The sequence below is a fragment of the Oncorhynchus mykiss genome, chromosome 7 (genome assembly GCF_057628025.1).
Source record: "Oncorhynchus mykiss isolate SJ-2025 chromosome 7, ASM5762802v1, whole genome shotgun sequence".
NCBI classification, from domain to species: domain Eukaryota; kingdom Metazoa; phylum Chordata; class Actinopteri; order Salmoniformes; family Salmonidae; genus Oncorhynchus; species Oncorhynchus mykiss.
In genome coordinates this window covers 73,793,924-73,819,702 of record NC_143028.1, presented here as the reverse complement: position 1 = coordinate 73,819,702, position 25,779 = coordinate 73,793,924, and the positions used below count along the sequence as shown (strand labels likewise).

The following is a 25,779-nucleotide window of genomic DNA, read 5'->3' as shown; positions in this document are numbered from 1 at the left end:
TATGGTTCATTGAACAAGCATGGGAAACAGTGTTTAAACCCTTTACAATGAAGATCTGTGAAGTTATTTGGATTTTTCCGAATTATCTTTGAAAGACAGGGTCCTGAAAACGGGACGTTTCTTTTTTTGCTGAGTTTATGTAACCCTGTATGCCTACACATTTCAAATAACCCAGTCACACCTGAGACACAGTAACTATCATAAAAAGCTATTTATTGAGATCATGTGCAAGGCACAGATAGCGTTGGTTGTTAGAAACTTTTGAAATAGAAATGGCGTCGTTTTGTAGGCACTAACTCCGCAACGATTAGTTGGGTTTTGGGATAAATGCCGAAAATAAGGTCTGTGGTAAACACAGGCTTAGGAGATTGTATACGTTTTGTTCTGTGAGATAATCTTCATCACCTACTGTCACTTTCTATGCATTGAAGCATTTATGTAATCAAAACAAGCACATAAAGGCTTCATAATTCATAAAGGTCAAGTTAACTGACTGATATTATCCCATAAAACAAAACATAAGATCTCCTAAGCATTTTAAATTCAGACCTTATTTTCATTGTTTATCCCAAAACTCCATTCTTTCCCTATTAATTTGCCCCATAGGTAATGTCTGAACAAATCAGAGGTAACTTCCAGTTTTCAGGACTACAACTTCTACTTTTCCAAGACCCCAAATATGTTTCTATTTTTATAACATGTATATTATTTTGTATAATATTTACCATTCAGTGCACACATAATAAGAGACCAGCAACATGAATTGAAAGTTGTTCATTTATTATTCTTCACATACATAAATAACAGACATATCACACAGGCATAATAAAGTGTTCTAATAATATGAGAATAAATACATAGACTAATGAGCATGTAGCTGAAGGCTTTCAATGGGAAAAGTAGCCACAGCACAAAACATGCCATCGAAGTTTTTACTGGTTAAATAGTTCAGACGAGTTTGCAAATGTGTTTTTGCATGATTACTTTCACAAGCGACGTTGTGAATAACTATTTCTGTATGCCTACCTACAAATGCCCTTCTACATATGGCTACTTCTCAATGACAATGCTATCCTGAAATGACAACAAAACTGGCGCGTGCGCAATACCAAGGCCCGAGTCCCCGATACAAGATGGCGGAGAAGGTGGGGAGGGAGAGGCGGAGGCGGGTACGGATTGAATAGAGCAAAGCCTATACAGGGTTCTCAACAAACCTCTACAAGGTAAGGGGAATAACCAATTTAGCGCTACAGCAAGGGCATGGGCAGGTGGTGGAATATGCGGGGTATCATATTATCTACTCAAAATTCACGCATTGTCATTGCACGAAATAAACAAACAATATTGCCTGCAAGGGGTGCAGTGGCTATCAGTCGAGAGCGCGCGCGCCATCTTGTCTTAACCAAAGTGCGCGCCCAAAATTGTGTATGTGTTTGAAATAAGGAGGTCAGATACGCCTCCATTCTCTATTTTGACAGCATACACGGGTAGTCTTACTAACTCTCGTCCTTTTTATGTCTCATTAACCCTGTTTCGTACAGTATCCTACCGTATATTAAATGTTTATTCCACGTATCCCCCGCCTAGGTTCCCGAGATGATGCCGTTGCCTTTTGTTGTGTAGCGCAGCTACCCAGCGGCTTCCCCTCCTCCTCCGTGTTTGTTTTCGGGCAGCTCAAACTGGGGTGGGCGGTGTAGCAGGCGCATGCGTGTCCTTCTTTTGCCCATTTGTGTTATCAACGACAAAAGATAGAAAACGCATCTCCAAGATGTCAATTTTGAATGTTCTATCTAAATCACATTTAAATAAATCATGAACCACGTAGCTAGAAGGCATAGGTGTAGCTAGCTACATGTCCCGTACGTAACACATTCGTGTTAGCTTAACTAGTTAGCTAGCTAGTTAAGCTCTTAGGGACTGTCGTTCTTAGGGACTATCTATCCGGATATTATGGTATCTTGTCTGCACAATGTTGGCAATAACACCTTGTGCAAGCACAACACATTCTAGCTCGCTACTGTAGACTAATCATGCGCTCATTTAACGTTTCACTGTTAAATGTTCAACCGTCTCGGGCGAGCAACTGTTATTTTTGCTACTGCAAAACACACTACGGCTCTGGGATGAGTCTTATCATTTAGGGAATTAATGAGTAGTAGTAGTAGTAGTAGTAGGCTACCATTCACACCAGACTGCAAGAAATGTCCATTAGGGTCTGGTTTTTAAAATGCCAGGAGGATTAAAACTTGCTAGATTGGACATGCTTTCCCGAAATATGACAATCACCACTCGGTTACCTTGGAGATTGTGGGACATGTTTACATTTGATGACATAAAATAATATTAATTATTTAGACAGTGTTGTGTCATAATATAAAGTAGCGTACACAGTATTTTTACCTGGCAATGTGAACTGAATACCCCTTTTTCTAATATGCAATCTTTTATTTTCAGGACAGGACAGATGAGGAGAGATGACAAGTGAGAATCACACAACAGTGAAGGTGGACACCTCTATGGTGATGTCTCCCACAGGCTCTGCCACACAGGGGTCTCCTGTCTCACCTTCAACCAGCAAACCAATGCCAGAGTTGCCAGGTAAGATAGCCAGTGCTTGACTTGGGCTAAATAGGTGCATGTACTCATTTTGGGTGCTGGTGTTGTTTATATTTAGGTGTAGCAGCTCCACAATACTTTTGAGATTATATTCTATATGTGGAACAGGAGCTGAAGCAGTAAAACATTTGAGGTGCCGGTACTCCTGCCCAAGTCCAGCACTGAAGATAGCCCTGGTGATATATATATATATCATAACTCAGCTTTCCGCTCTGCTTACCAAGCATTCATACAATTATTTTAAAACCTAATGTATACCCAAAGTAGGCAATGCAAGTGAACTACCAAAAATGGGGATCCTATGTGTTTATATGTAGGGTATAAATTAGGCCTCATCTTGAGATCAGTGCTGATGAAGGAAAGATTGCTGGCTCTGTCTATGATGACATGCAACTGAATGGAGATAGATTAGACATTTCTGACACCTTTCCTGTTTGTGCAGACGAACTCGTCCAGGCAGGCTGGTCGAAATGCTGGAGCAAGCGGGAGAACAGGCCCTACTGGTTCAACCGCTTCACCAATCAGTCGCTGTGGGAGATGCCAGTCCTGGGGCAGCATGATGTCATTGTGAGTGAAAAATGGGTTTCGCTGTTTGTTTTGTGACCGATGGGTTGTTGGAAGAGCGTGCTTGTTTGAAAATGGAAAAGTGTTGCTGTAACTTTTGATGAAGGAAAACATCAAGACAAAGCAGGTCCTTTCCAGGCTGCATCATATCCGGTTGTGATTGGGAGTCCCATAGGGCGGCGCACAATTGTTCCAGAGTCGTCCGGGTTTGGCCGGGGTAGGCCATCATCATAAATAAGAATTTGTTCTTAACTGACTTGCCTAGTAAAATAAATAAAACATATTTTTGTTTTATGTATATGTGGGATGCACTGTTGAGCGCGACATCCCGAGGGGTTCGTGCTGATTGTACGGAGATTGTGACAGCCGGTTAAATGGCGTCCCTTGAGAAAGCAAGAACAAGATGTATGTCAGGAGAAGTGCAGTATTATGATAAGGAGACTTATACTTGGAATACGGAGGAGGAATGGAGGGGAAAAAGAGAGGCAAAGAGAGAGAGGGGGCGGACGACAGTGAGCTTGAGTTGGTTAAAAATGGCGGGAAAAGGGAGATGGTTTGTTAAAGAAGAATGGTAGAAAGTGTAAGCAGAGGGAGCTGAAGACAGGAGGAGAAATGGAAGTGAATGAGGTCGATGTATCGGAGGTGGTAGGTGTGGTGAAGTTCTCAAAGGCCGAGGCTTGCACCCAGGGTCAGGTAAAGATGAGTCTGTGACAGTAGGGTTGAAGATTTTGGAAAAAGTGGACACCTTGCCTTTTGGCTGATCTATTTGTGGTTTCGGGGTGGATGAAAACAGAGTTGGGTACTGTGGAATCGGTGAGGGTAACCAGAAGTGGTCTTGTGATTATTGTTTGTGTTTCTGCTAGTCAGAGGGAAAAGGCGGTTGGTGTTGAATGAATGGGGGCAAGAAATGTGAATTGTTTCACTCAAGAAAAGGGTGCCATTGAAGGAGTGATAACTGGGGGAGCAGTAAAAGTTGACCAACTGAAGGGGAAGGTTCTCGGTGCTAATGCTCGTCGTTTGGTGAGACGCAGACAGGGTAGCGCGTGTGGTGAAACTGAAGAGTTGTTGTCTGTTCTTTTGAGTTTTGATGTTTAGTCTTTGCCCAACAAAGCGATGTTAGGATATATAATTTATCCTGTACAAGCTTTTCCGCCAAATACATTACGTTGTTACAGATGTCAAGCTTTATGGGCATGTGGCAGCAGTGTGTAGGAGGGAGGGTACAAGGTGTGAGATGTATGCAGAAGGGCAAGAGACAAAGGAATGTGCAGCATTGGGGTAGTGGTATGTGTTAATTGTAGGGGTGCCCATGGGGCTGGGGATCAGAAATGTCCCTGTGCGAGAGAGGAAGGTTGAGGTTTCCAGGGTTGGGGGGGGGTCCTGAGATGAGCGGGGTCCTGAGATGAGCGGTGTGAGTAGTAGATCTGTACCAGTACAGAGGGGGAAAAAACAACAAGTGATGTATGTTTCAGTGAGATTGGATTTTTAGAATTTAAAGCACTGGTTATCAATTGTACTGCAGGGATGGAATGTAAGTCACAGAAATTGAGGTTGTGGTGGCAGTTGCAGAGGTATTTGGATGTGCGTGACTTGACATCAGAAGCGTTACAGGGCGTGTTAAGGGGTGGTGTCCCATCCGTTCAGGTTGTTGGCACGAGATAGGAATAAATATATTTAATTAGTGGAGTAGGGGGGGGTTATTTTTGTTTGTTAGTGTGTTGTTCGATGGTAGGGTCTTTTTTAAATATTTTTTTTCAAGCAAAGTATAAGGGAGTTGTACTCTAGTTTATTAGGTGCAACAATAATTGGATGCCAACCGCTTTTTGGGACAGAGGGGATAATTATCCTTCTCAAGTTCTGTTCCAAGTACCTCAAGTCCTCTTTTGTCTCTTGATGGAGCTTGGCTGAACCTCCTTTCATTATATTGACATCACTTGTCTTGTTTTCCTGTTCTGCTCCTAACTTGGCGGCTTGTCTGTTTGTTTCTGTCTTAGTCTGACCCGCTGGGTTTGAACGCTGCCCCAGCCGAGGGAACGGGCGACGCCGGCGTGGGCAACGGGCAACGCAAGAGACGCCTGTCGGAGGAAGCCGCCCAGGGGGGTCCTAACAGCTTCAAGAGGTCCAAGGTGAGTCATTGAGAAGAACACGTTTCTTACAACTTCAATGGCGTAAAATTATACAAGCGTGACAATTTTCACGCTTCTTTACCAATGTGATTCACTTTCAAGCTTATCTATTAGACGACGCAGTGCTGTCTTGCCTGACATAACGAAAGTCATGTTTTACTGGAATTTACTGGAGTCCGTTGTCTCTGTAGATTGTTTCATACATGTATTATTTGAATATTTCCACTGTCTTAATTGTCAGTCTAATCCCGATATGTTACTGTGTCGTTGACAGATTGAGGTTGGTATACCTGTAACCCCAACGACCCCGATAGTTCCCATCTCACCCATTACCCCCGGGGCTAAGCCATGGAACTCTACCACAGGCACAGAAGACAAGCCAGGGCAGCACTCTATGCCCGCCCCAGCCCCATACCGTCCCAGCGTGTGAGTACAGCCACATCACAATCGCTGGAATTGATATGTAGACTAGAGGTCAACCGATTAATCGGCATGGCTGATTTAATTAGGCGGAAGTTTTCATAACAATCAGTATTTTTTGGACGCTGATTATGGCCCACTACATTACATTCCACGAGGAAACTGCATGGCAGGCTGACCACCTGTTACGCGAGTGCAGCAGGAGCCAATGTCAGTTGCTAGCTAGCATTAAACTTATCTTGTAAAAAAACTATGAATCTTCACATAATCACTAGTTAACTACACATGGTTGATGATATTACTAGGTTAACTAGCTTGCCCTGCGTTGCATATAATCAATGCGGTGCCTGTTATCATCGAATCACAGCCTACTTCGCCAAACAGGTGATGGGTCAACAAAATCACAATTGTTGCATGAATGTACCTAACCATACCTAACCATAAACATCAATGCTTTTCTTAAAATCAATACACAGAAGTATATTTATTTAAACCTGCATAATTAATTCATGTTAGCAGGCAATATTAACCAGGTAAATTGTGTCACTTCTTCTCTTGAGTTCATTGCATGCAGAGTCAGGGTATATGCAACAGTTTGGGCCGCCTGGCTCGTTGCGAACTAATTTGCCAGAATTTGACATAACATTGAAGGTTGTGGAATATAACAGCAATATTTAGACTTGGGTTTGTTACCTGTTTGATAAAATATGGAATTGTTCTGTATTTTACTGAAAGAATAAATGTTTTGTTTCTAAATGATAGTTTCCAGATTTGACCATCTTAATGACCTAAGGCTCGTATTTATGTGTTTATTATAATTAAGTCTATGATTTGATAGAGCAGTCTGACTGAGCGGTGGAAGGCAGCAGCAGGCTCGTAAACATTCATTCAAACTTCACTGCGTTTGCCAGCAGTTCTTAGCAATGCTTGAATCACAGCGCTGTTTATGACTTCGAGCCTATCAACTCCCGAGATTAGGCTGGCAATACTAAAGTGCCTATTAGAACATCCAATAATCAAAGGTATTTGAAATACAATTGGTATAGAGAGAAATAGTTGACTCGTCATAATTCCTATAAAAACTACAACCTAAAACTTGTTAACTTTGAATATTGAAGAACTGGGAATATTGAACCACCAGTTTTCATATGTTCTGAGCAAGGAACTTAAACGTTAGCTTTTTTACATGGCACATATTGCACTTTTACTTTCTTCTCCAACACTGTGTTTTTGCATTATTTAAACCAAATTGAACACGTTTCATTATTTATTTGAGACTAAATAGATTTTATGTATTATATTGAGTTAAAATAAGTGTTCATTTTTCATTCAGTTTTGTTGTAATAGTCATTATTACAAATATTATATATGTGTGTGTGTATTTAATCGGTATCGGCTTTTTTTGGTCCTCCAATATTCGCTATCGGCATTTAAAAAAATCATAACTGGTCGACCTCTAAAGTAGACATCTCATGGACACTGCCTGAGGAAGACCTTTTTGGTCGAAACGTGTTGCAATGGGGGTCCTGCTGTAACATATGTTGATCTGCTCATGTCTGTAAATATTTGTATTAGGGATGTAACGATTCACCTATATGCATTGGTCCAGATTCAGATGTTTAAGATACAACTACATTGGTCCGTGGACCCCAAACCGATCCATGCATTGGTCATAAAAAGTATTCAAACATTACAAACCGCTGATTCACTGAAATGTTTTGCTCATATTACTTTCTTCATCCCGAAAATACCTAATCTACCGTGACAACTGATGCTTCCTCTCCTTCAGTGTCGATCTAAGCATGAAACTGTGTTGACAGTCATTGATCTACAAGTCATTTTGCATGCCGAACAACCCTAGGGAATATCAGTAGCCTAGTCAAACTGGGCACTGTGTCCAGCTTGGCGTGCTGACCAACATATGGTGAGTGGCCTCTTCCTGATCTTGCACATCTGCGCGGGACTAAATTAAAATGCTAAAATGGCTTGCTCGATATTAGGCTTCATTAGTTGAGTAACAACCTATGTAGTTCGCTAGGTTATTATCTATGCACTGTTGAAAATGTGTGTTTTACCGGAATAAAAGTAAGCTACCGGAAACAATATATATTTTGATTGTTCAGGTTCACTATCAGCAATAGTTTTGTACGTTAGGCTTTAAACAATTTTGTATTTAACCTTTATCTAACTAGGCTAGTCAGTTGTGAACAAATTCTTATTTACAATGACGGCCTACCCCGGCCAAGCCCTAACGACGCTGGGCCAATTGTGCGCCGCCCTATGGGACTCCCAATCACGGCCGGTTGTGATACAGCCTGCTATCGAACCAGGGTCTGTAGTGACTCCTCTGGCACTGAGATGCAGTGCCTTAGACTGCTGCGCCACTCGGGAGCCCAACAGTCAGTGTGATGTTTTGATATACAGGGTAAAGTTGATCATTTCATTACGAGGAATCACTTTTGCGAGGCGCACTGCATGGCCAAAGCGGTAGGAGAAAATAAAATCTCTAAATGGTCAAAACCATTTGATTTTGAGGTGTTGAAATCCAAAGTTATGCTATATATTCATTGGCTATGTCATAGCTGATTTGTACATGATAAATGTTGATACATTACAAGCTCAAACACAATCGACAAAAATGACAAGTTCATTAGTGGCGATTACATTGCCCTAATCTGATAGTGGTAGTTGCCTGGTCTCCCCTATGACTCAGATGAGGTGACTACATCGTATACACCATAGACGTGTCATTCACACACACACAGACAGACAGAAGTCAGCTCGTGAGTTCCATCAGCAGCAGGATTTTAATTTTGAAAATGATTGTGTTTATGCGTTGAAACGACTCGCACTGATTCGTTCTCCAATCAAACCGAATCCCTTCAAACTTAAAGATACCGTTCCTGTATGGTATCAGAGCCCATGTATCTAGATACGTATTGAATCGTCTTGAAAGGGTAATGTACACATCCCTAATTTGTATAGCCTATAGTGCACCCACAGTTCACAATTGTGTGATCTCTGCAATATACAGGGCAGGCGGGTCTTGTTTTGCATTTTATGTAGCACCGTAACTTATAATAACAGTTCAGTCAAGTTGAAATAACCAGTTATATCGATCCTGTGGTAGAATATACTGGGACCTGGATGTTCAGACGAATGCAGTGATCAGAGAGCGACCCCCTGCCAACCATCTACCGCCCCACCCAGAGATGGAGCTCCAACGTGCCCAGCTCACCACCAAGCTACGGCAGCACTACCACGAGCTCTGCTACCAACGAGAAGGTACATTACCCATGCAACTGCAATTGTCAAGTCAAATGTATGTATATATATATATATATTTATTTTTTTATAAACCTTTTATTTCTTGCTTTTGTTACCATAAAGTCTTATTTTTCGAGGTGCATCCCCATTCGGCAGCTAGACGTTTACTTTCTAGGTGAGCATTAAGTGTATGTCTGAAACAGCGCTGACAATATTTTCTAAGCCATTGTGGTCACTCCTCCACCCCTGCTACTGGAGTGCATCAGGGTGGGAAGGTTTTCACTCTAGCCCCGGGTCATGTTCATTAGGCACCGAACGGAAGACCACGGACTGAAACGGTGACGGACTAGCTCAACTTTTCATATAAGCAACACTTATTCTCCATTATGAAATGCATTAGGGAAAACATTTGAATCCATGCCCTAGTGAACACAACCCAGGTGCCGGTTGCACCAGTTGGTGGTAAGTTGGTCGTAACTCTCCGTCCAATGTAAAATGCGCTCTATGCCGGACCTAAACATTTGACTTGTTTCTACACCTGGGTGTAGATTTGAGTGAGCAGGCGTAGGGTGTTAAATTGAGACTAGATTTTACACCTAGTAGGGCGTTAAATTGAGACTAGATTTTACACCTAGTAGGGCGTTAAATTGAGACTAGATTTTACACCTAGTAGGGCGTTAAATTGAGACTAGATTTTACACCTAGTAGGGTGTTAAATTGAGACTAGATTTTACACCTAGTAGGGCGTTAAATTGAGACTAGATTTTTACACCTAGTAGGGCGTTAAATTGAGACTAGATTTTTACACCTAGTAGGGCGTTAAATTGAGACTAGATTTTTACACCTAGTAGGGCGTTAAATTGAGACTAGATTTTACACCTAGTAGGGAGCAGGGGTAGGGTGTTCAATTGGGACGATCTTCTTTCATGATATATGCAGAAAATATCTATTTTCAAAAGGATGTGAGCCTAGTTTTCATATTTCATAACCTCTGGGCTTTTCGAGTTACCTATACGTGAGTCAATAACAATATAATACACTTGATTTATGCTACATAGCATGTTGAATGTGTCTGATCACATATTGACAAACAAACAAACTGTTATAATCTCCACCCGGCAAAGCCAGAAGAGGACTGGCCTCCCCACATAGCCTGGTTCCTCTCTAGGTTTCTTCCTAGGTTTTGGCCTTTCTAGGGAGTTTTTCCTAGCCACCGTGCTTCTACACCTGCATTGCTTGCTGTTTGGGGTTTTAGGCTGGGTTTCTGTACAGCACTTTGAGATATCAGCTGATGTAGGAAGGGCTTTATAAATAAATTTTATTTGATTTGAAAAAGGTGAGCTGCCACCACTTGTTTGCCCAGGCAGAGATCAAATAACCAAATATACAGACAGAGATTCAGTCAAACAAAATCACGTTGATTATCAGACAAGTCAAGGGCTTTTAGTCGTGATATAGTCTCGGCTACTAAGAGGGTGAAGAGCAAAATAACCCACCTGTTATACTAGGCTAGTGTAGGCTACATAGCTAACTAACATGTTAGCAAAATGTTCTGATAACTAGACTGAAGATCATGAACACTCACCTTAATTTGGCTAACATTTTCTAGCCTACTTTCTAACAATATTTTCATTGTTCAGTGATATGAATCCCCACAGTAATTATTGATTGATCCTTCCAGCTGTGGTGGTGGTTGACTCGAAATGCCTCGCAATGTTTAGAACTGCCACGAGAATGGTAATAGCCGATTAACGAGCGCTGCCTAGCAACCATCCTTATGAAGCATTAAATCTCATGAAGGCGCATTGCTGACGCCAGACTTAGCTACCATTAGTCTTACTGTTAATGCAACAGGTGTAAATTCTGATCCTGAAGTCGGTCGTAGCGTCCTAGCATTTTTTGCCAAACTTGTGCAACCCCGGGCCCCAGGTGTTGCTTTTCTCATGTTTCATTATGAAATGGATTCAAATGTTTTCCCCTAAAGCATGCCCTAGTGAACATAACCCAGGGGTTCCTATTCTTGGCTGACCTTGATGATCAATGATTTTCCCCCTATCTAATAGGTATCGAGCCCCCACGGGAGTCCTTCAACCGCTGGCTGCTGGAGCGCAAGGTGCTGGACAAAGGGCCAGACCCCCTACTGCCCAGCGAGTGTGACCCCATCATCTCCCCGTCCATGTTCAGAGAGGTCATGAATGACATCCCCATCAGGTCAGTGGGAAAGAGAATCTGTGTTAGTCCTAGGGTTAAATATTTGCTTGATTGATCATGCCTGGGTGTAACGGAACTAATGGAATAGTCCCAACAACTGCAAACCCCACCCATCAGACACGCAAATGCTCAATGGATTCAAAATATTTTAAAATGTACTTTTTGAACCAAGGTCTTATCTCTAGATACCAATTCTAGTCTACCCTGGGATGGACTTGATTCACTATGGTTGGTATGGCTAGATTCCGTTCAGGTCTTCATTGTGAATTATGTTGTCTGACAGAGCTGGTAATTGCCAGGGATGACACGATACGATATTTTACAAAGTACTTTGATGTCGATACAATATTTATTGCGATTCGATACTGTGATTTTATTGTGATTCGATGTTCCAAACACATGTCTGCTGCAGAGGGTCAAGAGAGCCATGAGAAAACACGTTTTGATCAGTCATGGAAATAAGTGCTGAAACCAAATTGTCTCCCTATTTAAAAAATAAGATAGAGAACAAGCTATGAATGTTTTGGTGCAGGTAATGCTAACAAGCGCAAAAATAATATTGAGATATTGTCAAATTGTACGATATGTTGTCAAAAATAATGTTTACTTTTTGCACTATTGTCTGATTTACATTTTTAGTATGTGAATTGTCAACACACTGAAATGTCGTCTTAACAATTCACCCCGTTTTTATGGTTAATTTGGACAATAGCGGCTGATTTCAACAATTAGTTTTATTGGCCACATGTTTTGTCATTTCTTACACCAGGTTGTCCCGCATCAAGTACAAAGAGGAGGCCCGAAAGCTCTTATTCAAATACGCCGAAGCTGCCAAGAAAATGATTGACTCGAGGTAGGTGTTTCTGGCACACTGGAATTAGTTGGCCAAATTCCATTTTAAAATGACCTGATATTCTTTGAAATCGTTCCAAGTATGAAGTCAGAGATGCTCTCAAATAATTCCTTCTACTACTACCTCCTGGTATACCGTTACAGTATTTCCCTTAACAATTTAGAATACATACATACATACATACATACAGTTGAAGTCGGAACAAATACATTTAAACTCAGTTTTTCACAATTCCTGACATTTAATCCCAGTAAAAATTCTGTGTCTTAGGTCAGTCAGGATCACCACTTTATTTTAAGAATGTGAAATGTCAGAATAATAGTAGCGAGAATTATTTATTTCAGCTTTTATTTCTTTCATCACATTCCCAGTGGGTCAGAAGTTTACTTATACTCGATTAGTATTTGGTAGCATTGCCTTTAAATTGTTTAACTTGGGTCAAATGTTTCAGGTAGCCTTCCACAAGCTTCCCACAATAAGTTGGGTGAATTTTGGCCCATTCCTCCTGACAGCTGGTGTAACTGAGTCAGGTTTGTAGGCCTCCTTGCTCACACACGCCTTTTCTGTTCTGCCCACACATTTTCTATAGGATTGAGGTCAGGGCTTTGTGATGGCCATTCCAATACCTTGACTTTGTTGTCCTTAAGCCATTTTGACACAACTTTGGAAGTATGCTTGGGGTCAATGTCCATTAGGACGTATGTATGTACAGTTGAAGTTGAAAATGATGTGGAAGTTAAAGCTTGGTTGCAAATGGGTTTTCCAAATGAACAATGACCCCAAGCATACTTCCAAAGTTGTGGCAAAATGACTTAAGGACAACAAGGTCAAGGTATTGGAGTGGCCATCACAAAGCCCTGGCCTCAATCTTATAGAAAATGTTTGGGCAGAACTGAAAAGGTGTGTGTGCAAGCAAGGAGACCTACAAACCCAATTTATTGTGGAAAGCTTGTGGAAGGCTACCTGAAACATTTGACCCAAGTTAAACAATTTAAAGGCAATGCTACCAAATAATTGAGTGTATGTAAACTTCTGACACAATGTGGAATGTGATGAAAGAATTTAAAGCTGAAATAAATCCTTTCTACTATTAGTCTGACATTTCACTTAAAATACAGTGGTGATCCTAACTGACCTAAAACTGGACATTTTTAAATGTCAGGAATGTGAAAAACTGAGTTTAAATGTATTTGGCTAAGGTGTATGTTAACTTCCGACTCCAACTGTGTGTGTGTATAGAGATTTATTTTTTTATATAGAACGTACTATATACAGTGCCTTGCGAAAGTATTCGGCCCCCTTGAACTTTGCGACCCTTTGCCACATTTCAGGTTTCAAACATAAAGATATAAAACTGTATTTTTTTGTGAAGAATCAACAACAAGTGGGAAACAATCATGAAGTGGAACGACATTTATTGGATATTTCAAACTTTTTTAACAAATCAAAAACTGAAAAATTGGGCGTGCAAAATTATTCAGCCCCCTTAAGTTAATACTTTGTAGCGCCACCTTTTGCTGCGATTACAGCTGTAAGTCGCTTGGGGTATGTCTCTATCAGTTTTGCACATCGAGAGACTGAAATTTTTTCCTATTCCTCCTTGCAAAACAGCTCGAGCTCAGTGAGGTTGGATGGAGAGCATTTGTGAACAGCAGTTTTCAGTTCTTTCCACAGATTCTCGATTGGATTCAGGTCTGGACTTTGACTTGGCCATTCTAACAGCTGGATATGTTTATTTTTGAACCATTCCATTGTAGATGTTGCTTTATGTTTTGGATCATTGTCTTGTTGGAAGACAAATCTCCGTCCCAGTCTCAGGTCTTTTGCAGACTCCGTCAGGTTTTCTTCCAGAATGGTCCTGTATTTGGCTCCATCCATCTTCCCATCAATTTTAACCATCTTCCCTGTCCCTGCTGAAGAAAAGCAGGCCCAAACCATGATGCTGCCACCACCATGTTTGACAGTGGGGATGGTGTGTTCAGCTGTGTTGCTTTTATGCCAAACATAACGTTTTGCATTGTTGCCAAAAAGTTCAATTTTGGTTTCATCTGACCAGAGCACCTTCTTCCACATGTTTGGTGTGTCTCCCAGGTGGCTTGTGGCAAACTTTAAACAACACTTTTTATGGATATCTTTAGGAAATGGCTTTCTTCTTGCCACTCTTCCATAAAGGCCAGATTTGTGCAATATACGACTGATTGTTGTCCTATGGACAGAGTCTCCCACCTCAGCTGTAGATCTCTGCAGTTCATCCAGAGTGATCATGGGCCTCTTGGCTGCATCTCTGATCAGTCTTCTCCTTGTATGAGCTGAAAGTTTAGAGGGACGGCCAGGTCTTGGTAGATTTGCAGTGGTCTGATACTCCTTCCATTTCAACATTATCGCTTGCACAGTGCTCCTTGGGATGTTTAAAGCTTGGGAAATATTTTTGTATCCAAATCCGGCTTTAAACTTCTTCACAACAGTATCTCGGACCTGCCTGGTGTGTTCCTTGTTCTTCATGATGCTCTCCGCGCTTTTAACGGACCTCTGAGACTATCACAGTGCAGGTGCATTTATACGGAGACTTGATTACACACAGGTGGATTGTATTTATCATCATTAGTCATTTAGGTCAACATTGGATCATTCAGAGATCCTCACTGAACTTCTGGAGAGAGTTTGCTGCACTGAAAGTAAAGGGGCTGAATAATTTTGCACGCCCAATTTTTCAGTTTTTGATTTGTTAAAAAAGTTTGAAATATCCAATAAATGTCGTTCCACTTCATGATTGTGTCCCACTTGTTGTTGATTCTTCACAAAAAAAATACAGTTTTATATCTTTATGTTTGAAGCCTGAAATGTGTCAAAAGGTCGCAAATTTCAAGGGGGCCGAATACTTTCGCAAGGCACTGTGTGTATGTATATATATATATATATATATATATATATATATAGTACGTTCTATAACTCAAGTGATGGCTCAGCATTTTTAACACCACCGCTTTGATGGCAAGATCCAGACCGTAACATAAAAAGCAACACCATGTCTCGCCATCACACACAGAAGGCATTATATGTGCATCCACTGATAAACTTGAATCAGAAACCTGTGGCTTCAGAACCTAAACCAAAACCAGTCCGTTCTCTTTCCCCAACTGTCTTACTGGAAAGAAAAGAAAGCTTGATTGGGCTTGTTGAACATGGCATGTGTATGTGAGCTTGATTGGGCTCGTTGAACATGGCATGTGTATGGGAGCTTGATTGGGCTCGTTGAACATGGCATGTGTATGGGAGCTTGATTTGGCTCGTTGAACATGGCATGTATATGGGAGCTTGATTTGGCTCGTTGAACATGGCATGTGTATGGGAGCTTGATTGGGCTCGTTGAACATGGCATGTGTATGGGAGCTTGATTGGGCTCGTTGAACATGGCATGTGTATGGGAGCTTGATTGGGCTCGTTGAACATGGCATGTGTATGGGTGCTTGATTGGGCTCGTTGAACATGGCATGTGTATGGGAGCTTGATTTGGCTCGTTGAACATGGCATGTGTATGGGAGCTTGATTGGGCTCGTTGAACATGGCATGTGTATGGGAGCTTGATTGGGCTCGTTGAACATGGCATGTGTATGGGAGCTTGATTGGGCTCGTTGAACATGGCATGTGTATGGGAGCTTGATTGGGCTCGTTGAACATGGCATGTGTATGGGAGCTTGATTGGGCTCGTTGAACATGGCATGTGTATGGGAGCTTGATTGGGCTCGTTGAACATGGCATGTGTATGGGAGCTTGATTGGGCTCGTTGAACATGGCATGTGTATGGGAGCTTGATTGGGCTCGTTGAACATGGCATGTGTATGGGAGCTTGATTTGGCTCGTTGAACATGGCATGTGTATGGGAGCTTGATTGGGCTCGTTGAACATGGCATGTGTATGGGAGCTTGATTGGGCTCATTGAACATGGCATGTGTATGGGAGCTTGATTGGGCTCGTTGAACATGGCATGTGTATGGGAGCTTGATTGGGCTCGTTGAACATGGCATGTGTATGGGAGCTTGATTTGGCTCGTTGAACATGGCATGTGTATGGGAGCTTGATTTGGCTCGTTGAACATGGCATGTGTATGGGAGCTTGATTGGGCTCGTTGAACATGGCATGTGTATGGGAGCTTGATTGGGCTCGTTGAACATGGCATGTGTATGGGAGCTTGATTTGGCTCGTTGAACATGGCATGTGTATGGGAGCTTGATTTGGCTCGTTGAACATGGCATGTGTATGGGAGCTTGATTTGGCTCGTTGAACATGGCATGTGTATGGGAGCTTGATTTGGCTCGTTGAACATGGCATGTGTATGGGAGCTTGATTTGGCTCGTTGAACATGGCATGTGTATGGGAGCTTGATTTGGCTCGTTGAACATGGCATGTGTATGGGAGCTTGATTTGGCTCGTTGAACATGGCATGTGTATGGGAGCTTGATTTGGCTCGTTGAACATGGCATGTGTATGGGAGCTTGATTTGGCTCGTTGAACATGGCATGTGTATGGGAGCTTGATTTGGCTCGTTGAACGGCACTTTTCTTTGAAATGCTTTGTCTTGGCTGAAGAATGACTGGTGTCTCTTATGTCCTGGTAGAAACGCCACACCAGACAGCCGAAAGGTTGTGAAATGGAATGCAGAGGACACCATGAACTGGCTACGGAGGGACCACTCGGCCAGTAAAGAGGACTACATGGTGTGTGTGTGTGTGTGTGGTTTAGAAGTGAGGTGTATTGTATGTATATGTGGCAACAACAAAATAATCCATGTCTGTATAAATTTCACCTCAACGGAATGAACACTGACATGGATATGTTAAAAAAAACGGATCCCAAAACAAATCCTCCCCCTCAGGATCGTCTGGAGCACTTGCGGAAACAGTGTGGTCCCCACGTAGCAGCAGTGGCCAAAGACTCTGTGGAGGGGATCTGTACGAAGATCTACCACATCTCAGCAGAGTACGTGCGACGCATTCACCAGGCCCACCAGGCGTTGCTGAAGGACTGCAACGTGTCGGGTGAGACGTGCTAAATCGCCTCGCACTCTGCACCATGCTTTACCAACTGACTCATAGGGGACCACATTGATTACATTGGTGCACAACCATAGAAATTGATGGACTCTGAATGGCGATGTCCTTTCTAATCGTTCAGTATCTTTGCGCCCAACTAATTTAGCAACTTAAAACCCCCCCCAAAGTCTGTTGTTGATATTGTGGTTTTACTCTGAATTTAAGCCGATCAATATCCATGATGGACTGGTTGTGTTTTTTCTTACTGTTTTTTAACTTTTGTTCTACTGTTATCCCTCATTCCCTCCTGCTCTCCCAGACCCAGAGGCAGCAGATGTGCAGGACAGGCTGGTATACTGCTACCCCATTCGGCTGGCCTTGCCCTCGCCGGCTCAGCCACGCGTGGAGCTGCACTTTGAGAACGACATCGCCTGTCTGCGCTACAAGGGAGAGATGGTCAAGGTCAACCGCAGCTACTTCACCAAGCTGGTGAGTAATGTTGTAGCAGCGATAATGTGTATATTATTAGCAGTACAAATATACACTGAGTGTACCAAACATTAAGAAAACCTGCTCTTTCCATGACAGACTGACCAGGTGAATCCAGGTGAAAGCTTTGATCCCTTATTGATGTCACCTGTTAAATCCACTTCAATCAGCGTTGATGAAGGAGAGGAGACAGGTTAAAGACAGATTTTTTTTTAGCCTTCAGGCAATTGAGACATGGATTGTGTAGTGTTGCCATTCAGAGGGTGAAGGGGAAGACAACATATTTAACTGCCTTTGAACGGGGAAGGTACCAGGCGCACCGGTTTGTGTCAAGAATTGCAGCACTGTTGGTTTTTTCACGCTAAACAGTTTCCTGTGTGAATCAAGAATGGTCCACCACCCAAAGGATATTCAGCTTGACACAACTGTGGGAAGCATTGGAGTCAACATGGGCCAGCATCCCTGTGGACAGTCCATGAATTGAGTCTGTTCTGAGGGGATAAGGGGGTCAACTCCAATATGGTATTCTTAATGTTTTGTACATTCAGTGTATGCAGGTGCACTGGGGTGTCATTGGTTGAGTGTTGATACTAGCACAGTGCCACTGAGTGGTTGTAAAGTATGCAATCCAAAGTCCTACATGACCAGAGAGATGAATTGCTCTCTTGTTTGAGAAACTACCAGGATGTAATCCTGAAAGGTGTTGTGGATATAATTGACTAGCATTGCCTTCTGGCACATGGCGTGCCCTCTGCTAAATTACTCTCCTCTCTGTCCACACCATGCTTTCTTTCAGGAGCTATTATACCGATACAGCTCCATCGACGATCCCAGGTTCGAGAAGTTCCTGTCACGAGTGTGGTGCCTTATCAAGAGATACCTGGTAAATTAGGGGTTAGACCCCTGCCGTTGATCTCCATTCACCTCCCCCTCACCCCTTACTTCACCTCACCCCTTACTTCACCTCACCCCTTACTTCACCTCACCCCTTACTTCACCTCACCCCTTACTTCACCTCCGTCACCCCCTTACTTCACCTCACCCTTTACTTCACCTCCGTCACCCCCTTACTTCACCTCCGTCACCCCCTTACTTCACCTCCCCCTCACCCCTTACTTCACCTCCGTCACCCCCTTACTTCACCTCCGTCACCCCCTTACTTCACCTCCGTCACCCCTTACTTCACCTCCGTCACCCCCTTACTTCACCTCCCCCTCACCCCCTTACTTCACCTCCCCCTCACCCCCTTACTTCACCTCCCCGTCACCCCCTTACTTCACCTCCGTCACCCCCTTACTTCACCTCCGTCACCCCCTTACTTCACCTCCGTCACCCCCTTACTTCACCTCCCCCTCACCCCCTTACTTCACCTCCGTCACCCCCTTACTTCACCTCACCGTCACCCCCTTACTTCACCTCCCCCTCACCCCCTTACTTCACCTCCCCCTCACCCCCTTACTTCACCTCCCCCTCACCCCCTTACTTCACCTCCCCCTCACCCCCTTACTTCACCTCACCGTCACCCCCTTACTTCACCTCACCGTCACCCCCTTACTTCACCTCCCCGTCACCCCCTTACTTCACCTCCCCGTCACCCCCTTACTTCACCTCCGTCACCCCCTTACTTCACCTCCTCCTCACCCCCTTACTTCACCTCCCCCTCACCCCCTTACTTCACCTCCGTCACCCCCTTACTTCACCTCCGTCACCCCCTTACTTCACCTCCGTCACCCCCTTACTTCACCTCCGTCACCCCCTTACTTCACCTCCGTCACCCCCTTACTTCACCTCCGTCACCCCCTTACTTAGCCTCACCGTCACCCCCTTACTTGACCTCCCCCTCACCCCCTTACTTCACCTCCGTCACCCCCTTACTTCACCTCCGTCACCCCCTTACTTCACCTCACCGTCATCCCCTTACTTCACCTCCGTCACCCCCTTACTTGACCTCCCCCTCACCCCCTTACTTCACCTCCTTCACCCCCTTACTTGACCTCCCCCTCACCCCCTTACTTCACCTCCCCCTCACCCCCTTACTTCACCCCCTTACTTCACCTCCGTTACCCCCTTACTTCACCTCCCCGTCACCCCCTTACTTTACCTCCCCCTCACCCCCTTACTTCACCTCCCCGTCACCCCCTTACTTCACCTCCCCCTCACCCCCTTACTTCACCTCTGTCACCCCCTTACTTCACCTCCCCCTCGCCCCCTTACTTCACCTCCGTCACCCCCTTACTTCACCTCCCCCTCACCCCCTTACTTCACCTCCCCCTCACCCCCTTACTTCACCTCCCCGTCACCCCCTTACTTCACCTCCGTCACCCCCTTACTTCACTTCCCCCTCACCCCCTTACTTCACCTCCCCCTCACCCCCTTACTTCACCTCCCCGTCACCCCCTTACTTCACCTCACCGTCACCCCCTTACTTCACCTCCCCGTCACCCCCTTACTTCACCTCCCCCTCACCCCCTTACTTCACCTCCGTCACCCCCTTCACCTCCCCGTCACCCCCTTACTTCACCTCCCCCTCACCCCCTTACTTCACCTCCCCGTCACCCCCTTACTTCACCTCCGTCACCCCCTTACTTCACCTCCGTCACCCCCTTACTTCACCTCCGTCACCCCCTTACTTCACCTCCGTCACCCCCTTACTTCACCTCCGTCACCCCCTTACTTCACATCTGTCACCCACCTAACTTCACCTCCGTCCCCCCCTTACTTCACCTCCCCCTCACCCCCTTACTTCACCTCCCCCTCACCCCCTTACTTCACCTCCCCGTCACCCCCTTACTTCACCTCTGTCACCCCCTTACTTCACCTCACCGTCCCCCCCTTACTTCACCTCCACCTAACCCCCTTACTTCACCTCCACCTAACCCCCTTACTTCACCTCCGTCACCCCCTTACTTCACCTCCCCGTCACCCCCTTACTTCACCTCCCCCTCACCCCCTTACTTCACCTCACCGTCACCCCCTTACTTCACCTCACTGTCACCCCCTTACTTCACCTCTGTCACCCCCTTACTTCACCTCCCCGTCACCCCCTTACTTCACCTCCCCGTCACCCCCTTACTTCACCTCCCCGTCACCCCCTTACTTCACCTCCCTGTCACCCCCTTACTTCACCTCCCCCTCACCCCCTTACTTCACCTCCGTCACCCCCTTACTTCACCTCCCCGTCACCCCCTTACTTCACCTCACCGTCACCCCCTTACTTCACCTCACCGTCACCCCCTTACTTCACCTCACCGTCACCCCCTTACTTCACCTCACCGTCACCCCCTTACTTCACCTCACCGTCACCCCCTTACTTCACCTCACAGTCACCCCCTTACTTCACCTCACCGTCACCCCTTCTACCCATGCCTTTTTGACTCACTGCTCTTTCTATATATTTTTTCAGTGTCTTCACTGCCAAAGTATGAAGCCATCTGTTTAGAGGCGATGTTCTTATAGTCCACTTTCCCTCCATATCGTGATGACAACCACTGTCCCGTTACTCTTTCTCGCCATCTCTTCTGTCTGGCTACCTCTTAACATTTGTTGTGCTGATGTCATCTTTTATTGTGCTGATGTCACTATTTGTCGTGCAGGTGATGTTTGGTGCCGGGGTGAATGAGGGGACGGGCTTACAGGGGGCTCTCCCCGTGCCTGTCTTTGAGGCCCTCAACAAGCAGTTCGGGGTGACCTTTGAGTGTTTCGCCTCACCACTCAACTCCTACTTCAAGCAGTTCTGCTCTGCCTTCCCCGACACAGATGGCTTTTTCGGATCCAGGGGGTAGGTTTAGAATCACAAAAAAACAGGAAAAAAAGATTTGCTTCTCATCCCAAAAAATGTTCTCTATCCCAGTGTTTTTCAACCTCTGGTCCAGGGACTTTTGTCTATTTTACAATGCTAGTTTCAATGTGAGAAACACTGGTCTACCCCATCACAACTAAACCGAGACCACCCAGACATGGTCTGTGTACTTTTAGTTATTTGTTCTTCTATGGTTTTCTAGTTTGAGCCTGTTCTAAAATGTTCTTTGTCCTCCCAGGCCCTTTCTGAACTTCTCACCAGCCAGTGGCTCCTTTGAGGCCAACCCTCCCTTCAGTGAGGAGCTGATGGATGCCATGGTGACACACTTTGAGGTGCTCCTCCTTAGTAATTTACTCAATGCTTGTTAAACGCATTTAAAGTGACGGTTCACCCCTCATTCAAAGTCTGTCTGATGTGTTTATACTTCAAAAGTGGTACGAGTCCATATACCACGTGCTGTGTAGATCCCACCGACTGTATTAGGAGAGAATCTACAGGACATAAATCCTACATGAACAGGGGGGACAATTAGCAATATTTAACTCCAGCTTAACTTTCAACTGAACTGTTCACTTTTGAATTTCTGGGAGAGTTTTGTATTTAACAAATATATGTGTCCTATAGAAACTGCTGGAGAAGTCCAGCGAGCCTCTGTCCTTCATCATCTTTGTCCCGGAGTGGCGAGACCCGCTGACCCCGGCCCTCCACCGCATGGAGACCAGCGCCTTCCTCCGCCACCAGATGTCGGTGCCCGCCTTCGAGCACGAGTACCGCAGCGGCTCGCAGCACATCTGCAAGAAGTGAGTGTGTCCAACAGCGCAGGGTCCATTCTGACTAGGGTTGTCACATCACTGTTATCGTGATACTCATGGCATGGAAGAAAAGAAAAACATGACGCAGACTTAATTTCTTGATGCTTGAAACAGTCTTTTTTTTTTTTTTTTTGGTCACCCAGAGTCACATTTAGTTTATTTTCCAAGCTATAGCGCACAATATTTGACATAAAGGACCAACAAGTGTAATGTGCTTGGTGTTTTCACTTGGCTGCCCAAGTGCTCTTTGCTGTATTTTGGGAAATTACGCTCCCAGATGCACCCTAAAGAGGACACAAGCGTAGCTGTATTTTGATTTGTATGAAGGGAGTTTGAATGGCTCTCTCTCGCTATCTCTCTCAGGGAGGAGATGTACTACAAGGCCGTCCACGGCACGGTGATCATCTTCCTGCAGAATGCCGCCGGCTTTGCGAAGTGGGAGCCCACGCCGGAGCGCATCCAGGAGCTGCTGGCAGCCTACCAGGTCTCCAGGCGAGCCTTGGGCTCCCCGGGTCCCTCCACCGCTCCCACTACGCTCTCCCCGGCCAGTGCAGGGGGGTCAGGCGACAAAGACTCTATTGCCGCCAAAACGGCACCCGAACGATCAGCCAGTTTGGACACATCACCCGCTCGCCAGGACAACAGCAGTAGTAGTAATCCTGTGGGAAAGACTACACCACCTTCTGAAACAGCCAGCGTTTAAAAGCAGGGGAGGGGACGTAGGTGAGGATAGGGAGCGTTTGGTGGTGGGGGTAGACCACAAATGGTGCTGAGTGTGGGGGGGGGAGATTTGGTCTTCGACTGCTAGAGTGGACTACGAAGGAGGGCCTCCCTTAAAATCAGTTTACTTTCTCAACTATTTAATATTAGTTCTACTAGGTTTTTATAATTCTGGTCGTTATTTACTGTAGTAACGCTTGTTGCTTTTTATCAATGTAGCTAGTGGTTGTGGTTTACTAGGATTCCTTTTTTCTATCATTGGTGCTGTCGTCGTCAGTAATTATTGGGTAATTCTAGTCATTGTTCATTGGCCTTTTTGAAGTACTGTTTGTCCCAAATGGCACTCTGGGAATAGGCTGCTATTTGGAACTCATGGATAGTGATCTGCTCCCGAGCAGCAGGACTTGGCTGTCAGTGGAATTGAAAAATCTGTATTTTGAAAGACTTAAGTTTTGTTTGTCCAAATCCCTTCTAATCCTTAATAGGTACAGGATGGAGGTGTCGTTGGGTAATAAGGCAGCTATGTTTCTAACCCGCTTAAGCCGACAAACAGTTTAGAGGCAACCCGTGTACATACGACAGCCAGCAGTAAGTTAGAGTACTGAACGAGAGAGATTCAGGCCTTTATATTGCTGCATTGCATTGTGGACTACTGTTATTCAGGTCAGAAATACCAGAGAGTAGTAGTTCCATATTGGCCCTGTCCAAGTCCATGCACCGTTTCCATATCTGCGTTTGAAGAAAGCTCATCAAGTTGTTAACCGCTTTCCCGACGCACGCAAAATACAGGCCTTTAATACATCTTACAATGGCAATATGTTGTAAACCATTGGCTCGAACAACAGCTGAATTATTCTTATTTTCCCCCTGTGCTATATGTAAGTCCAAAGTAACAACTACGAAAGGAGTTGAACTGGCTTGTTGAGCAAAATGTGTCCCTTCCCTTAGAGCACTATCCCACCTCTTTTAAAATAAGGAAAAGCACTAAATGAAATGATATCTGATATAAAATTATACCCTCTTTAAACATAGAATATAATGTCCATTGTGTTCAACCTTGGTTGTGGTGTTTTCACATTGTCGCGTGGCATAGAAAAATAGATTAGTTACGTTGTTTTTAATCCCTCCAATCTCAATTGTATTTTTTGTATATGTTTACACCAGTATGAGATTAGAACGCATCACTGGGCAGCACTATGAATGTAAAATTTGAAAAGGCAAAACAAGAAGGTCATGATGCCTTGCGTCCGACGTGGCACTCTGTACCCTCTGTAGTGCCCTAATTTTGGGCTCTGGTCAAAAGAAGTGCCCTATATAGGGACTAGATTGCCTTTTGGGACACAGGCCCAAGAGCCTCACTTCGACCTCAGTCATCGAGGGGAGAGAATTCATGTATTAAAAAAAATAAGATGAAAGACAAATGTTATTGTACAATTCCTCCATCGTATGACAAATTTGTCTCTGTCCTTGTAAACTATGATTATCAGGCACGGACTGTCATCTCAGCATATGCTCTCATCTATAGCCCAAATGCTTTGTACAATGAGCTTAGACATAGTTTCTTCTAGATAGCATCACTTGCCTTTGCCCCATTTGTATATACTTAGTAGTGAGGTTTTTTTAATAGAGAACTACAATGATTGCAGGCATAAGGCTGTAGGATAAGACAAAGATCTGTTTATGCTGTTGAAAATGTATGATGGTCATCTTGCTCTTTGAACATGATACGTACTACAGTAAGTCTGGCATCGCGCCCCAGAACCTGGATACAAACTCTAGCAATTCGTTCTTTGTCATTTGAGCGTCGAGCACCAGTCACATACCCTGATCCTAGTATGTTTCTGTCACCAGCAAAACAAATTGTAGATATTGTACAGAAAAATTGGTATGAATTGTGTTATTTTTCTCTGTTACACAATTGTATTGAGCTCTGATGAAAGAAAAAAAAAAAACAATTGAATGTTGTCTTTCTCCATGTTTTTTTTTTATGAGTTCATTTAACATAATTTTAAAATATGTTTATGTATTATACAGTTTATCACATAGAAATTGTTTTAATCTAAACCAAAGTGTTATTAAAAGAAGAAAAAAATCTATCTTGTATCTAAAAGTAGACTTGTGTATGATTGCATCAGTAATGGATAAGGTGTAACCAGCAAAATTACTCCTTGAGTTTATTTTTATAATTCGTTTTTTTTTTTTTTTTTTGTTCTAGTAAGAGCAGATTGTATGTTTGGAATTTATTTTGCATGACACTTTTGACACTTAAATCATAAAAATGTTTATTCTTAAATCAATTCATAGACTTTTTACATAAAGTATGAGTATGACGACATGTATTTATCCTCGTTTACCCTTATGGTAATTTATTGTCTGTAGAACATTTGTAATGCCATGAATGTTTTTCTCAATGTGATTCCTATGGGCAAGAATAAGGAGAATGTAAATACTGTCTGTGCTGAATTCATTCATTAATCTTCCTAGTCTTCTCTCTGAGTAGATTATCAATGTTTCTCCAATGGAACAAGCATACAGATGCGCTGAATCATATTTGTTCCCAGTAAAATGTGTCAAACCATGTATGTTGTTTGCATTTCTAATAAACTACCATACCGTAGCTGTACTTTTTAGGCTCTCTTCAAGATGCTGACTGGTCTGCTGACATCCCATGTTTTGGGCTTTGAACCCCCTAAAGGTTCTCCAGAGCCATCTCTTGGAAAATATGACATACCTGTACATTATGCCATAGTTGTTGCATTACTCCATATTACTTTAGTGAAAGAAAAATGTATACTGCAATGCTGGTCACTACAACCTAAATGTTAAGAGACGAAACAGGTGATAGAGCGCAATAGTCATTTTTTTTCCCAAA

The 25,779-nt window shown here is 43.8% G+C and overlaps 1 protein-coding gene across 1 annotated transcript; it reads left to right on the top strand.

Moving 5' to 3' along the window:
- Positions 1 to 968: 968 nt before the first annotated feature.
- Positions 969 to 25,527, top strand: pcif1 (phosphorylated CTD interacting factor 1). The gene is made up of 16 exons (XM_021610682.3): positions 969 to 1,223; positions 2,455 to 2,598; positions 3,059 to 3,183; positions 5,175 to 5,306; positions 5,581 to 5,732; positions 8,857 to 9,011; positions 11,057 to 11,204; positions 11,974 to 12,057; positions 16,673 to 16,772; positions 16,931 to 17,093; positions 17,407 to 17,576; positions 18,373 to 18,459; positions 21,170 to 21,354; positions 21,614 to 21,707; positions 22,000 to 22,175; positions 22,551 to 25,527. The coding sequence occupies exons 2-16, from the start codon at positions 2,475 to 2,477 to the stop codon at positions 22,888 to 22,890; spliced, it is 2,235 nt and encodes a 744-aa protein (XP_021466357.3). The 5' UTR covers positions 969 to 1,223; positions 2,455 to 2,474; the 3' UTR covers positions 22,891 to 25,527.
- The last annotated feature ends 252 nt before the right edge of the window (positions 25,528 to 25,779 follow it).